This window comes from Schistocerca cancellata, chromosome 7 (assembly GCF_023864275.1).
Source record: "Schistocerca cancellata isolate TAMUIC-IGC-003103 chromosome 7, iqSchCanc2.1, whole genome shotgun sequence".
Taxonomy (NCBI): Eukaryota; Metazoa; Arthropoda; class Insecta; order Orthoptera; family Acrididae; genus Schistocerca; species Schistocerca cancellata.
This window is the reverse complement of record NC_064632.1, coordinates 68118387-68135724: the sequence shown is the minus strand read 5'-3', so window position 1 is coordinate 68135724 and position 17338 is coordinate 68118387. Positions and strand designations below refer to the sequence as shown.

The 17338-nt window shown below is 40.8% G+C and overlaps 1 protein-coding gene across 1 annotated transcript in view; it reads right to left on the bottom strand.

Moving 5' to 3' along the window:
* LOC126092265 (lon protease homolog 2, peroxisomal-like) overlaps positions 1–17338 on the bottom strand; it is a 112542-nt gene that overhangs the window by 27991 nt on the left and 67213 nt on the right. Inside the window, exons 7-8 of the mRNA XM_049907780.1 lie at positions 7707–7884; positions 3286–3467 (exon numbers count right to left, since the gene is read on the bottom strand). Coding sequence (XP_049763737.1) covers positions 3286–3467; positions 7707–7884 — 360 coding nt within the window. The remainder of the gene's footprint in view (positions 1–3285; positions 3468–7706; positions 7885–17338) is intronic.

Here is a 17338-nt window from a genome sequence, read left to right as displayed (position 1 = left end):
TAGGTTAGTGGAGGGTTAGTCCAGGGGGACTGGAAGGTGAGGAACCTTGCTGAAATATCCATATTAGTATGCAACGTAGCCTCCATGCACCTCAAAGCAGGCACTGGCTTTGGTATGCAGACAAACATGAAGGTGACCAATACAGTCTGGAGATATGTTATTCCAATTCTACCCAATCTGTTCCCCTAGTTCTGTGAGAGTTGTAGGTGGACAAGAAGCATGAGTCACTTGTTGTCCTATCATGAGCCACACGTACTCAAATGGTGGTAAGTCTGACAATCGCACAAGCAGGGAAGCTGCTGTTCGTTTGCAGAGCACACTGAGTTTTACATACAGCTTGTGAGCGAGCATTATCCCATTGAAACAGCACATCACCTTCCTGTTATAAGAACAGCAGAACAACTGGTCTAACAGCATTCTGCATGTACCAAGTGCTGGTTAGTGTTCCCCACCCGAAGAGCAAAGGCGAATGAGGGTTGTATCTCATCATATCCCAGACCATATGGCCTGGGGAAGGATCTATGTGTCGCAGACTAATGCACTTTTCGAGATAGCACTCACCAGGTCCACGTCATCAGTGCAAACAACCATCACTTGCATACAGGTAGAATTTAATTTCAGACTGAAGACCATGGTTCATCAGTCCATCCTCCAATTGATCCTCTGATGGAACCAGTCAAGCAGTGCACATTAATGCTGTGGAGGGAGGAGGCAGACTAGAGTTTAACAGCCTGCTGACATTGAGGCCTTCAGAGATGGAGCACAAGCTCTTAGTGTTTCACTTGTGGGCAAGGAACCAGCCATGCTCTCTCAAAGGAACCATACCAGCGTTTGCACGCTCTGTATCCAGAGACAGATTTGAATGTTCGTCTTCCTGAACTAGCAGTTCAGTGCGCTAATCACTGTGTTACCTACATCGGTCAATGCCGTGGTGAAAGTGGAAGATAGGACAGAGGTGTGTGTGCAAGTAACTGGTTCATAACATTTTGTTGATACTTATGAGGTCACATCTGGTCTTGTACGTACAGTGGAAACTACATGTTCTGCCACTGCTGCCCTTACAAACGACACACTTGGCAGGAGACTGCTACATGGACATCCACAATCTTGTCTGAGTGGAAAGCCCTCACCTGCCCCCTGCTGCCAGCATCACTGCACAACTGATATTCCATCTTCAACATCTGTGGTAATTCTCCAAAATGATATTCTGCCACTTGTAGGCCACAAGTTGACCCCCTCAATCTTGCTAAATTAATTGCAGGAAGCACATGTGCACTGTTGTGACATGGTTGCTTGCTCTACATGTCTGCACCATGCTTAGCCTTTTGGCTGTAAGCACACCGTTTAAAATGGTGTGCACATGTGGCCCTCTGGTAGCTAGGCCACAATGTGATTCGCTGGCAAAGGACACTGATATTATCAGTACACCCACCATCCCCCCGGTGGTATATTCTGTCATCAGATCAAAAGTGACATCATTTTTCCAGGTGTTGTAATTTTTTATGGCAGTGTATCTTTTACTACTCATTATCAGTGATCCAGGTAAATGGTATTATCTCTGTTCCATGTAAGGGCAAATTGAAATTAAGATGCATGTCCAATGAGCAGTAGTATCAGCTCCACCTCGGTAAACTTTTCTTCAAATTGAATCCTCTCAAAATGATATTTTTTATAAATAATTTATGTTGAACCATTTACTTATCTTTAAAATTAAATTACCTATTAATCAAAGCTAACACTAAGTGCATATTTGTACTCAACGAGAACATCTGGTAGTGTACTTGTCCATCCCACTACCCATATTATAAACACCAACACTTGCAACGACAACAAAAGTAGATGATAAATCTGCCTTCTTCGTTTTCTTAAGTATGACTGTCAGTGGATTGGCAAGCCACTGCATCCAGTCATCACCACCATACCAGTTAATTTCTGATATCAGATCCAGTGTCTTTTCCTTTATAATCTTCTTCAACTAATTTTTTGAGTCTTTATGTGTGTATGTATACTTTTCTTTTTTCTCTGGACTCACTTAAGGTGAGTTAGGTTAACGGGCCTTTCCAGAATACATATACACGTTTTCACATTTTCTGTGATAGTGAAAAATCTGTCTGAATACTTATGGAACTGTTCCCATGGAGACCATCTGCTATTCTTCCACCTTTTTCTCTTAGCACCTCTTTCCTGAGTATAACCCATTTTTATGGGAAAAAGTTGACATTTGTGTTTCTTGAAAAATTTTACAGGGCTGTTACCATAAACTAATTTACTTTGATTCACAGTCCTTTACAATGATACATATTCTCCATTGGTTTTTGTTGGAATAAATCAGCAAACAGATCAGCTGTTACCCTCAGTTATCACTGGATAGCATACACTTTCATTAGGTATCTAAGTACAGCGAGCTCCTCATTATCCATATAATTATAGGCAAGAGATTCCATGGATAATTGAAAGATACAGATAATCCAAAATACATATTCTTAATGGAAAAGCCCACAGCATTATTTACATGTCACTTATCTGAAACAACAGTTGGAAATTAATGACTTTTGGCTCCAAGTTAAAGAGCTAAGCAAACATTTAGATAATAAACCGGCTGTAGATACATTAGGAGGTCATGTTCATATATTTTAAAAAAAAGGTAACATGGGAAACAATGAAAAATATTTCAGGGATGTCTGGCAATGAGACTGGGGCCTGCTACGTCTTCAGGAAGTAAAACATGAGTAGTGTGCACAGTAGCGTATTCTAAACGAAAACATTATCTAATGATGACAGAAGACTTCAGGATTCTTTCTTCTTCTTTTTCAATAAGTCATCAAACTATGTATGGATAATCCACAAACTTGATAACTGGGAGCTCACTCTATAACTATTTGCTGTCTGCTAATTTCTCAGTCCAGCATTTAGTAAGTGCAAGTTCAAAGAAAGTCTCTTCACTGCATTGTACATCATATGTAATTTTATTTAAAGTATGCTGTTAGCCTTGTTACTTCACAGAATGCTTCAAGAGGAAGACTATGACAACCTCAATAATCAGCAAAATGATCTATATGCCACAATCATTCATTTCATTCTTTGTCACATCCAATTTACTGCACCTAAATGCATGTTACCTTGTTTATAATGAATAACTAAGCAGGAAAACATACTTCAAATTACAGTCAGGTAGAGAAAATTACCACATGCAATTAACATATGACCCACAGATCAACTATAACTAATAAACACAGCCTTAAGAGATTACTGAAACAGGAAATGACAGACAGACAACATGCTCACCGATGAAAACTGCGTCCAAGGGAATGTGCAATGGATCTGCCAACACTGGTTTTCCCAACCCCTGGAGGTCCAACAAAACACAGCAATGGTCCCCGCAGCCCATCTCTCAGCTGCCGGACTGCCAAGTGCTCCAGGACACGACGCTTCAGTCTTGCGAGTCCATAATGGTCAGCATCCAAATCCTGCACGCAAAAAAGTATAAATATTGAACTGGGAAAGACAATAAAATTTTCAAGTATACATTGATGAGCCAAAACATTATGACCACCTGCTTAATAGCTTGTTTCTCCGCCTTTTGAATGAAATATATCACTGACCCGGCACATCAGGATCCGACAGTTTGTTGGCAGGTTTGTGGCATTAGATGGCTATGCACAGGCCATATAATTCGCATACATAACAGGCTGCTAATTTGCATACACAGTAATGGTGCCCAATAGTGACCCTGATGGGTTCCACAGGATTTACATCAGGCCAATTTGGTTGCCGAAACATCAACGTGACTTCTCTATAATGCTTCTCAAACCACAGTAGCATGGTTCTGGCTGCAAGATACAGACAATTATATTGCTGAAAGATGACTCACCATCGAGGAAAACATCAAGCATGAAGGGATGCAGGTGGTTCACAGCTGTCAGTGTGCTACTACCACAGATCCCACAGAGGTGCAGGAGAATGTCTCCCATAGCATAATACTGCTCCCACCATCCTGTATCCATAGCGCACTGCACATTTCAAGACACTGTTCACATCAATGACAGCGTCTGTGGAGACAACCATCGACCTAGTGCAGCAAAAATGTGATTCACCCAAAGAGCTGACATCTCCATTGACTGATGGTCAAATCCTGATGGTCCTGTGCCCATGCAATCGTAATTGGTGATTTTGTTGGGTCAACATGTGAATACATAGGCGTGGTCTGCTGCGGAGCTCAATGTTCAACAATGTATGATGAACGGTGAACTCTAAAACACTTGTGTGTGTACCAGCATTGTGCTCTTTTGGCAGAGTTGGCACATGTCACCATCTATCCCAGTTTTCAGAACAGACAAGCCTCCGAACCAAAAATTCTGTGAAGAGCCGCCGACATCCACCCATATGGTGCGTAGTGGAAGTTTCACTGCCTTACCTCTTTTCATAGATGCTCATGACAGTAACATTCAAGATACTCATTCACAGGCTCTGCGTAATAATAATCTGCCTGGTGCCAAAGTTGCTTACCTCAATGGATTTCCCCCATCTGCAGCCCATATCTTCACTACGGGGATCCCTCATCAATGTCTGCTCCATTTACATACTTTCGTTACCACGTCATGTGCCTGCAATGTCACCAGGTGGCATCCAACATCATGTTGGGCAGTGGTCATAATGTTTTGGCTTATCAGTGTACATCTTATTTTCAGTGTGCTGGTGAACCCTGAAGATCGGTTCAAAGATCACATTGCTTTTAGGAACAGTTTTATTGCTTCCTTCGATGTGATGACTGACACCCAATTAAGTTATAGGAGGTCCTATATTTTGATGTTGGATACAAACTACAGTGCTACTCCACTTTGTTCCAGATACACAAAACAGAACCATGGGTGAAAGTTTCATGGCAGAAGAATGCCTGGGATCAACTGGAGAACAAACACTGAACCTTTGATTATGGAGATGATTGCTTACCAATGGACTTTGCAACACATTATACACACTACCATTATTTTAGACCACAATTTCATTCATTTTGACAGTGTGAAGGACAACTCCATAGAAGGTCAGAAATTCTTTACGTCAGATCACGAAATAACGAAATTACAGTTGAGTACAGGTTTATTCACAAGTTTCTCCCATGTTTCAGAGGATGCCGAGTGGAAATTACAAGACATACAGCAAAATGACACATATCAGTTGATAGAGCATCTCTCTAAGTTTCAGTTCATAGTACACGCCATGGCATAGATGCAGAATGAGCCATTAGGGGGCAGACATGTCAGAACATTACATGTTTGGAGGAATGCATGCATTTTGTGTCTTTGAAGTCACTAAATTTGAATCAAATGTTATGGTTCTCTGATGATTTCACACCATATATCGGGTAAAAGCTTCAACGGATAAAACAATCCATGTTCTGTGAGACTGGCTGCTCATGTGGTGCGAAGACAACAGGCCAGCCGGAATCATGTGCAGGGAAGGAGGTGCATGTGCGGGAATTATTCATCGGGAGCCAGAAGAAATAAATTACACACACAAGCAGAAAACTGCATATACTGGAGGCAACTGTCTGACACAACTGCATGTAGAACCATACCGGCAGCAGTTGTTACATGTGCTGAATGTTCGGTACAATGATCTTCATTCTGACAGTCGTAATGACTTTCAATGACAACTGGAGGAAGATGGATGTTTGTTTTCAGTAACAAAACCATATTTCATGTGCCTAGAAAGAAAATCAGGTGTTAGGGTCATAGAATATCTACACTACATCATGGAACACACTGATGATTCACATAAATAAACATCTTTTGTGCCATGTCCCCTTCAAAAGTTTATGGACCATTTTTATTTGCAGGGGAAACTGTGACTCATTTTGTGCACCTGGGCATTCTGCAGCAATGGCATATTCCACAATTACAGTAAGACAATGGAGATCTAATTTTGCAACAAGGATGTGCCCCATCAGTCTTTCTTTCTAATGGTCTAGATTACCTCAATGCCCAACTGTCTCAGCACTGGATTGGGCATGTTTCTCACAATGACTTCAGTGGCCCCCCACAGTTGCCTAACTTAACCCTGTGTAATTTCTCCTTTAGAGGTTATGTCAAAGATAATGTGTTCCTGCTTTCATTGCCACTTTATTCTGAAGAGTTGCAAGGAAGGACAATTAAGTGGTCACAATATCGACCATGACATGTTGGCATGTGTGTGGCAAAAATTTGACTACTGTATTGACTTTTGCCATGTCGCAACAGGTACCCATAATGAGCACCTGCAATGTCGGTTAAAAACTTGTGTGCGAGCTAGGGTGGGGAGGGGGAGGGATAAAAGAGTAGGGGTGGTGGACAGTGAAGGGCTGCAGGTTAGACGGAGGGCAGGGGAGAGGTGGGGAGGATGGGGTAGCAGAAAAGGAGGGAAGTAAAACAAGGCTGTGTAGTGGTGGAATGAGAACAGGGAAGGAGCTGGATAGGTGAGGACAGTGACCAACAAAGTTTGAGGCCAGGAGCATTATGGGAACGTAGGATGTATTGCAGGGAAAGTTCACACATGCACAATTCAAAAAAGCTTGTGTTGGTGGGAAGGATCCATATGGCACAGGCTGTGAAGCAGTCATTGAAATGGAGGATGACATCTTTGGCAGCAAGCTCAGCACCAAGGTGGTCCACTTGTTTCTTGACCACAGTTTGTTGGTGGGCATTCATGCGGATTAACATCTTTAGTGGTTGTCATGCCCACATAGAATGCAGCACAGTGGTTGCAGCTCAACTTGTAAATCACATGACTGTTTTCACATGTAGCCCTGCCTTTGATGGGATGGGTGATGTTCGTGACCGGACTGGAGTAGGTGGTGGTGGGAGGATGTATGGGACAGGTCTTGCATCTAGTTCTATTAGTTGTTAGTCACTGTCCTCACCCATCCACCACCTTCCCTGTTCCCATTTCAGCACTACACATCCCTTATTCCACCATTGCACCCAGTCTTTTTACTTCTCTCCTTTTCTGCTACCCGTCCTCCCCACCTCTCCCTCCCCTGCCCTCCGTCTAACCTGCAGCACTTCACTGTCTGCCACCTATACCGTACTATCTCTCCCCCTCCCCGCCCCAGCCTCCTCCTTACCCCCACCCAGTCGCCACTCCCATCATGCACTGGTGCTGCTGCTCACAGTGTGGTTTCAGTTGCATGGAACTACAGTTGTATGTGCGAGTTGTGTTTGCATGAGTGTGTGTGTGGGCGCGTGTGTCTGTCGTCTATTTTTGACAAATTCCTTACTGGCTGAAAGCTTTATTTGTGATAGTCTTTTTGTTGTGCCTACCTGCGACTCAGTAACTCCATTATTCGGAGAGTGGCAACTTTCCTTTTCATAATACTGTTACATTCCCACCTGGATTTTCCATTGTTTTATTTTAGTTTTCATGTACCCATCTTCTGAAACCCCGGGGCACTTACGAATAACCGTCCATACACATATAAAATGATCACATTTCAAGTGAAAGGCAAACACCAAACTTTCTGGACTTGATATACCTGTATATGTTAAAGCATGAAAAGGACTGGACCAACTGAACTGAACAGGAATTAAAAGAGTCGCCCACAATTTCAGACCAAGAGAGAACTTAGGACAGATAAAATTTAATTGTAATGTTACAATATATTCATCATCATTATGTTATAGATTAGTGTATTAGATTAATTACATACATGTAACATCCAAGAAATGTCTTACCTGTCTAGCTTTATTCAAATCTAATGTCTCTACAGAAGATTTAGACCATGGGAGATCAACCATCAGTTCAACGTAGCGCATTATTATTCCAGTCTCAGGACTCATGGGTGACATTTTACTAAGCCGTTGTAATTCCTTGACTGCAACCTTGCGTGCATGTTGAGGAAGATTAGCTTCACTGTAATCCCAAAAATTTTGTTTAAAATTTTGCAAAAAATTAACAAAATCTCCTGCAGTGAATACAAGCAAATGAACTGAAACCAAATGATATAAATGAATAGGTTTTTTGCAGACAATGTCCTTCATCATAGAACTGTCAATACTTTGTGGCAGATTTTAAAATAAATGAATTTTCACATAGTTGGCTAAAGGAAATAAAGCAGCCACAATGGTAGTAATAAATCTATGATAAATAACCAAATGCTTACCACAGTAATACATACTCTGTGTTTTGCCCACAACTACACATGAACTTCTACTTAAAGAATTAAAGATTCAACTATGGGTGGTAATGTGATGATTTATTGGTCAGATGTTTGAACAGAGCAAAAAAAGACCCTCCACAAATTACACAACAGATTCTTTTCCAAATTTTCATAGTCAAATGAAGAGCAATAAAAGACCAAATATGGTATCAAATTGACCAATTGAAGTCCACTTCTGTTAACAAAGAGTTCATTGCTTGAATGTAATCAGAGAAATTACAAGAACTTAATCAGTGATTTGAGGCAAAATTGAAATATTTCATAAACAGCTGCTGCTGTGCCAAAACATATCAAATCACAGTATAAATTGTATCTTTTATTCTTTCTCTTGATCTATGTACTCTTAATAATAATAATAATAATAATAATAATAATAATAATAATAATATTGAAAACAGATTGATATTGAAATGTGTTATATTTTATGCTTTCTGAACAGAACTTAAAACATTTGGAGGAGGGGGCAGGGGGAGGGGGGACAGTCAAAAGTTCTGTGAAATGATTTGTCTAAAAATAAGAAGTAACTTATTTGCCTTTGAATGATGCTAGAAATAGGCTATTTTCATATGTTAAAAGATGGTTCAGATAGTTGTTATTCTGATTGATTATAACATTAAATTAGCATTTACGATCAATATTCTCACAAAATATCTGTCATTTTTACACAATTAAAGCTTAAAACTCATTAAATATTAATATTTGGTGACATGATCGAAAATGCTCTGTTATTGGCTCAAGTTCTGGTAACATCACTGACTAGGAATAAGAAAAGTTCACATGTTTTACAGGAGTGTTAGCCAAAGTTACAAGGTTTTTATGTACTTTTTCTGCAAATAGATTAGCTATTTACTGGTGGAAAATGCAATTACAACTTTTAGGTAACAACAGAGAGGAATTTTGTAGACAGTGATAGTGGAAACCATGCAAAAGTTGATGCATTTACGCTCCACACATTTAGAGTGGCACTATGTGCAACTACGAATATTCTTTTCCCTGCTCCCTTCAACATCATTAAACTCACTCAAAACTAAGGAATTGTAGAGATTTTGCAAATGAGTCTGTATATTATAACTAGAGTGTCAACTAATGGTCATGATAAAATTATTCTTGCCAAATCTCAGAGCTGATTTCCTCTATAGGAGACACTTAGCATAGCTATTACCCCCAGAAGGCACAATGACAGCACAACTCATCTCAAGTGAAAAGGTCTCATGTTTGAATCATGAAAGGGTTATGTATTTTTAAAAGTTTTACATGAAATACAAAAAAAAAATCTTAGCAAGAACTGACAGGAGCAGTTGTTTCAATGGTGGTATGTATTATACACAGCTTCACATTAATCTTAGTTTGAGAAATAGTCAACAGAGGATAAATGCATTTACTTTGTAAACAAACAATTCACTTGTTTGGAAAGCATTGCTTGTAGTGAAGATATCACCACACATCCACAGTACAAGAAGGCATAGGACGATGAGATTTTCCATATGAATAGATATAAAGCACTTGCCACGTGCAGGTAATACAAACTTAAGGGCTGTGATATTTTTGAGTTTAAACTAATGTCAGTGTTTGAAGTAGACTTACTTCATCTTTATACAAGATGAAACTTCCTGGCAGATTAAAACTGCGTGCTGGACCGAGACTCAAAATTGGGACCTCTGCCTTGCGTGGGGCAAGTGCTCTACCATCTGAGCTACTCAAGCACAAATCACAACCAGTCCTCACAGCTTCAATTCTGCCAGTACCTTGTCTCCCAATTTCCAAACTTTATATAAGATGATGAAATTTCAAAAGTTTAAACAATAAACACCCCAAGCTAGACAATAGGAAGTTAAAAAATTGTTTTTAAAGAAAAAACTGTGTAGTCACATTAACTAGAAAATATCATTTTCAATGTGACGTGTGTGAAAAGCATCCACAAATGTAAGTGCACGTAAATTGCAAAGAAAACATAACAATACTCTGTTCCCGATCAGTGTGAAGAAGTTTTGTAACTGTGATTTGATTTTCACATGAGAGGACTGCTGAGTCATTTTACAAATAAATTAAAATACTCTTTCACGCCTTTTCATAGCAACTGCACTGCCAAATAATGTATAGTTACCAAAGAGTGCCTGTAATACTGAACCTGTCGTCAATTTTCACAGGGAGTTTAATTTCACTGAAGGAATCTATCCTTCCTTATAACAGTAGAAAAGAATATCTTGGAGCAAAATTAATGCTAAACTCCGAGTGCAAGATATTTTTAATTAAGTTAGGGAACTTGTACGTCGACATGGAGACACATTTCCAGTACATGGCAACCACATTTTAGGCAGCTTCTCATTCTCTGAAACAGTCAAAAATAACTTTACAGGAGTTTTTATAGATGTGGTTTTACAGTATGGCACCCCACACCATTTGTAACCTATTTTCTGATAACCAAATTCCAAAATAATACATCTCTGTGAATTAGCTTTGTGACAGTAGGAGCAGCAAGCTAGCCAGTGGCGTAACAGGCATCACATGACTCAAATGGAGCATTTTAGCGCACTTTCAAATTATTTTAATACCATTTACAGTTTTATTAAAGAATACTGAAATCCAAGATGAAAACAAGCATGTTAGGAGCATAAAATGACATGATTAATCATTTAAGACAATTTCCAGGAAACAGTCAAACAGCCTACTGTGAAGAGCAAGTGAGGGCTGATTGAGAATTTAAAGCTACATGATTAACTTAGAATCTTATCATTTTAAAGAGTACTGTAGCCCAAATCACAAACAAAGATGATTCACGCAGGTCAAGGAACAGATGGGACAGCAGCACTGCTGGCTTCAGAAAGACAGTTGGGGTTAACACATAAAGATGCTTTGCACATGACAAAAATGTGTGTACTGCAAATTCTCTTTCTCACTTGCTTTTGTACAATTTGTTGCTTACCACCATTCCAGCCATGACAACTCATAACTGGAAGAAAAATTCAGCAAGTAACTCGCTATGATCATGTTTAGTGCTCTCAGTGACTACAACATTCACAGCAGAGTGCTCAGATCCATACTAAATGCTTGTTGGTTCTCTGAGAATGTGTGACATCAGGTGCACAGAAGGAGCCCAAAATCGACTGCCTTCATTTACAACTCCACCAATAGAGAATACTTGTCTGATGGAATTTCACTCAGTGGTCTTCCTCTGTCACTAATGTATAAGTGTCTCCACTACTGTACACAGTTTAAAGCATAATCAAATGACAATTTCAAGCATCATTCAGAGGCACATCATATGTTTATTTAATCTATTTTATTCCTTATTTTTGACAAATCGTTTCACAAAAAATTGACAGGGTATTTTTTCCAATTTTTTGTCCCACAAGTGTTTTATTTTAAATACATCATGCATTTCAACATCTGATTGTACAGCCTAAGTATCATGATTTCATCCTATTGTACAAGGTGAAGCAGTACTCCACCAATAAAGTTTCTGAAGCAGTTCAGGCATACCTCCTGAGTATTTTGGTGTAAGAGACTCACAGTCTCCAGCAGTTAATTACAGAGTTACTGTATTTCATTTGGTTTCTCGCCCTAATTAGCTTTGCATCGGTACTGCACTGAAAATAGTGCATGGCAGTATAAATGTTTACAGTTGCACATTGTGCCTTTTTTTCCATTCCTCGGGGTACCTGCTTTTGACTCAGTGATTCCTTCTTCAGCACATCACTCTCAAGTTTGCATTCACTACTGCTTGATTCTGTCTAGTGTTTTGTTTTCTGCCGGTGTCAGTGGTGCTTTATCAGTGATACACAGGAGTACTATGCCATACAGGCACCTCGTGTATACAAGTTCAATGAATGCAACGGAAGAGTGATACGATGGGATTATGCTGAGCTGTTAGCACACCAATGGCAGCGATGTCACAATACGTTTGCATCTGAGGGTTTTTGCATTACTTTGTGTTGTGTGTTTTGGCTATTGCATGTTACAAGTTTCCTCGTTGTTGTTAAGGTGTTTTCTCAGAAACAAGGTTGATGGTGGCAATAAGCTGAATAAATCATAATTACATTATTACTCTGTAATCTGCCGCCAGAGACTGTGGGTCGCTAATACCAGAATACTCAGAAAGTTTCCATTAACAACCACTGCTTGTCTGTCAGTGGAGTTCTGGTTCACCCTGTACATAACACTATATAATACCACATAAAAGAAAGGTTGGATGTTAGCACTAAATATTACCTTTGGTGTTCGTCAGACCTGGCATTTAATCTGAAGAAAATCAAATTTGTATTTGGTAGAAAAAGACAAAGAGGAAAAGGAGGAGGAAGAGGAGGAATCACAATTCATGGTACAAAATATAGTCTTTGTTAACAACTACTCATCAAAGAAATACACAAAAATTCAGCACATAGTAACAAGTTTTCAAATGTTAAGATGTCATAAACTGGTACCTGCAGTCAAACAATGCAACACCAATTTTAGGTTGATCAATTTTTGTTGGAATTCAGATAACACAAAGATGATAGGGATCAACTGCTTCCACAAAACAAATAAAAACCTTTATTTTCACCATACACAATGCATGAGCAATGAGATTCTGAGATTGTAGATTGTTGCTAATAACTATTCAGAAACTGTCATCTTAATCAGAGTAGCTGAGAGGCAATGAAATTCCCACTGTACACACATAAGTATACTGTGTACTAGAAAATTTTCTACAGAGTTAATAACAGGGCAGGAGGTTGCTCAATTCTCACATGACACAGTTTAATGAAACAGTGTAATGCCACAGGTGAATCAAGAGATTGAAATGGCCAGATGAAAGAGAGGGTCTGAAGGCCATAATTTTACCAGATTACATAAACAAATGAAGAATTCGAATATTGCGAGTCATAATAATCATCTGCACTTATAAATCATCAAACAGTAACCTGAACATATCTACGGCAACTGAAATCGTACAAAATTTTACTATCTGGCTGTTTTACGAGAGGCATTCAATAAGTAGCGCAACACGTGTTTTTCTGAAAGTAGTTGGTTTTTCCAGAATTGCAATATACCATATTATTCCCTACTCTTATGGCTACAAAACTCTATTTTTCAGCATAATTTCTGTTCAATGCAACAGCCTTACGCCAACTTACTGGTTGGGTCTGTATGTATGCATGATGCCCACTCTACTGGTCCCAATGGAGCAAATATCTTGCTGCTACATCAATAACCTCCATATTGCCCCCGTACTGCTTTGCGTAGAGTGCATCCTTCACTGGGCCAGATGGAAGGTGCATAGGGTGGATGAGGAAGAACAGTGTAATGAACTTTTGTGAGCTGCTCTTAGGTGTGCAGACTTGTGCAAGGCCTTGTTTTTGTCATGGAGAATGACAAGTCTATTTACATTTTTGTGTTAATGAGCAGGCTGCAGTAATTTCTTCAATTTCCTGAGGGTCGCACAATACACTTCCAAGTTGACTGTTGCACGACGAGGGAGGCCATCAAACAGAATAACCCATTCAGAGTCCCAGAAGACCATCACCATGACTCTACTGGCTGAGGGTGTGGCTTTGAACCTTTTCTTCAGAGGAGAGGTGGTGTGACACCATTCCATTCATTACCATTTTGTTTCAAATTCAAAGTGATGAATCCATGTTTCATTGCCTGTGACGATAAATTTGTCACAATCAGCCTTACAACACACAAGCAATCTTGCAGAAAGGACCTTCATTGCTCCTTATGGTCTTCAGTTGGGTGGTGAGGAACCCAGCAGGCACACATTTTGGAGTATGCCATTTGGTAGACGTTTGTGTCAGCACCACCAAGAGAGAGCAGCGAGATGTTCGACTGTGATCCCTAGGTCACCTCACATGAGTGTCAGAGTGTTCCAACATTGCAGGAGTCACAGCTGTGCGCGTCATGCCAGCATGCAGATCAGACAGGTTTGCACGACCTTGTTGCGATGATGACAGGTGCCCTGTCCAATGACTCACCATGCTTTTGCTCACTATCTTGTCTCTCCTGACTCTCTGCAAGCATCTATCAAGATCTGCAATGCTTTGGTTTTTTGCCAAAAGACACTCGATGACAGTTCCCTGCTTAGAATGCACCTCCATTGCAGATACCATTTTGAAGGCTACGTATAGTGTCGCCACCGATCAGAACTTCATGAAACTGTAGGGGCGGAAGCGGGAATATTTCATGATGTACCACAACAAATTCCACAATCTTCATCTGAAATTGACCAAGAAAAAAAAAGTGTTGCATTATTTACTGAATACCCCTCGTAATACAGACTTTGCATAGAAACCCATCACATTTCAAAATCTACTGAGTATTCTAAGGCATTATAACTGGAAAACATAGACAGCACACTTACCTAAGTAACTATAACAAAATGTTCAGCTATTAATAGCAAGTCAGCATCAGTGTGCACAGTATCCCTGATATTTAAATATAATTTCTAATTTTGTTTCTAAATGATTTGTAACTGACAGAAATAATGTAATAACATTTATCAGCTGCTTCAGAGTATTGGATGGTAACATGTAAACTGTTCAGACACCTTTTCGCCATTTGTAATTTTGTGATAGTTTAGATTCAGGTGAAGTGGAGACTGAAATAATGAGGCTCAAAAAACAAACAAAGAACTTATTAAAGGCACTCTGTTCAAAAATGCAGCTCTGTGAAACCAAAATGCTCTGCTACGTAACCTTTTAGTACCATGTTGTTCCGCCCTGTGAACTGTAACATCTGTAGATTGTCCTTTGTGACAAGGTATTAAAACTTTCATATAGTGCTGTACTTCCTGCCTAAGTGAATCGAGGTCAGATGAGGTTATATTAATTAAATATACGTTAAAGATTTTATGGAAATTTAAATGTTCTTTCTTTTTCTGTTTCATGTCAATAGTACAAGCAATGCAACATGCCAGTAGCAGAATGTTCATTGTAGCAGCCAAACGTGCTGAGCCAGCCCCCGACACAGCTTACACAACAGCCTATGATTGCAAGAAGATCTCGGCATTCACTGTTGCCAATCTCTGACTCTACTGTAAATGATGATATTTCAATGTAAAAAAGGAAAAGAAATGAAAGAGTTTATATCTGTAATGTACCATGTCATGTTTTAATGTTCACTCACATTTGAACCTTCATGAAGTACACACACTTTGAAATTGCATGCTATATTGGAAATGTACATCTGAATCTGATATGACAATAGAATAAACTGTATGGAGAGCTATTTGTCTGCAATAGTAATACATTTTAAAGAGATGCAGAAATTTCACATTGAATGATTTATCCATGTAACTAAAGTATTGAAAAAAGAAAAATAAGATCCAAGTTTCTCCCAGCACATACAATGTTCAAGTAACATTTGGGAACATATCCGGGTGACAACACTGTCAACCACATTCCCATTACTTATTTGATGAAAAATATTAATTATTTATCACTTACTTGAGAAGCACAATTAATACACTCCTGGAAATGGAAAAAAGAACACATTGACACCGGTGTGTCAGACCCACCATACTTGCTCCGGACACTGCGAGAGGGCTGTACAAGCAATGATCACACGCACAGCACAGCGGACACACCAGGAACCGCGAATGGTGCTAGCTGCGCAGCATTTGTGCACCGCCGCCGTCAGTGTCAGCCAGTTTGCCGTGGCATACGGAGCTCCATCGCAGTCTTCAACACTGGTAGCATGCCACGACAGCGTGGACGTGAACCTTATGTGCAGTTGACGGACTTTGAGCGAGGGCGTATAGTGGGCATGCGGGAGGACGGGTGGACGTACCGCCGAATTGCTCAACACGTGGGGCGTGAGGTCTCCACAGTACATCGATGTTGTCGCCAGTGGTCGGCGGAAGGTGCACGTGCCCGTCGACCTGGGACCGGACCGCAGCGACGCACGGATGCACGCCAACCCGTAGGATCCTACGCAGTGCCGTAGGGGACTGCACCGCCACTTCCCAGCAAATTAGGGACACTGTTGCTCCTGGGGTATCGGCGAGGACCATTCGCAACCGTCTCCATGAAGCTGGGCTACGGTCCCGCACACCGTTAGTCCGTCTTCCGCTCACGCCCCAACATCGTGCAGCCCGCCTCCAGTGGTGTCGCGACAGGCGTGAATGGAGGGACGAATGGAGACGTGTCGTCTTCAGCGATGAGAGTCGCTTCTGCCTTGGTGCCAATGATGGTCGTATGTGTGTTTGGCGCCGTGCAGGTGAGCGCCACAATCAGGACTGCATACGACCGAGGCACACAGGGCCAACACCCGGCATCATGGTGTGGGGAGCGATCTCCTACACTGGCCGTACACCACTGGTGATCGTCGAGGGGACACTGAATAGTGCACGGTACATCCAAACCGTCATCGAACCCATCGTTCTACCATTCCTAGACCGGCAAGGGAACTTGCTGTTCCAACAGGACAATGCACGTCCGCATGTATCCCGTGCCACCCAACGTGCTCTAGAAGGTGTAAGTCAACTACCCTGGCCAGCAAGATCTCCGGATCTGTCCCCCATTGAGCATGTTTGGGACTGGATGAAGCGTCGTCTCACGCGGTCTGCACGTCCAGCACGAACGCTGGTCCAACTGAGGCGCCAGGTGGAAATGGCATGGCAAGCCGTTCCACAGGACTACATCCAGCATCTCTACGATCGTCTCCATGGGAGAATAGCAGCCTGCATTGCTGCGAAAGGTGGATATACACTGTACTAGTGCCGACATTGTGCATGCTCTGTTGCCTGTGTCTATGTGCCTGTGGTTCTGTCAGTGTGATCATGTGATGTATCTGATCCCAGGAATGTGTCAATAAAGTTTCCCCTTCCTGGGACAATGAATTCACGGTGTTCTTATTTCAATTTCCAGGAGTGTATATTTACAGTATGCAATAGAAATATATTCTCTGAAAAGGTGGGGGGGGGGGGGGGGAGGAGGGGCTGTCACATATTGCACAAGCAATGTATAGAAATCAATTATGATTCAAAATTATGACTAAAAGTTCCTGTAACATCAAATAATTCATTCCAGATTTACACTCAATTTCAAATCAGGAAGATTAATGTGGCATATGCTCAGAGGGAAGTTATCATCTGAGCACTGTCTAGTTAACAAGCAAAATTCTTCAGAACCAGACTGTAATGTCACAGCATGCTGTCTCAAAGTCGGC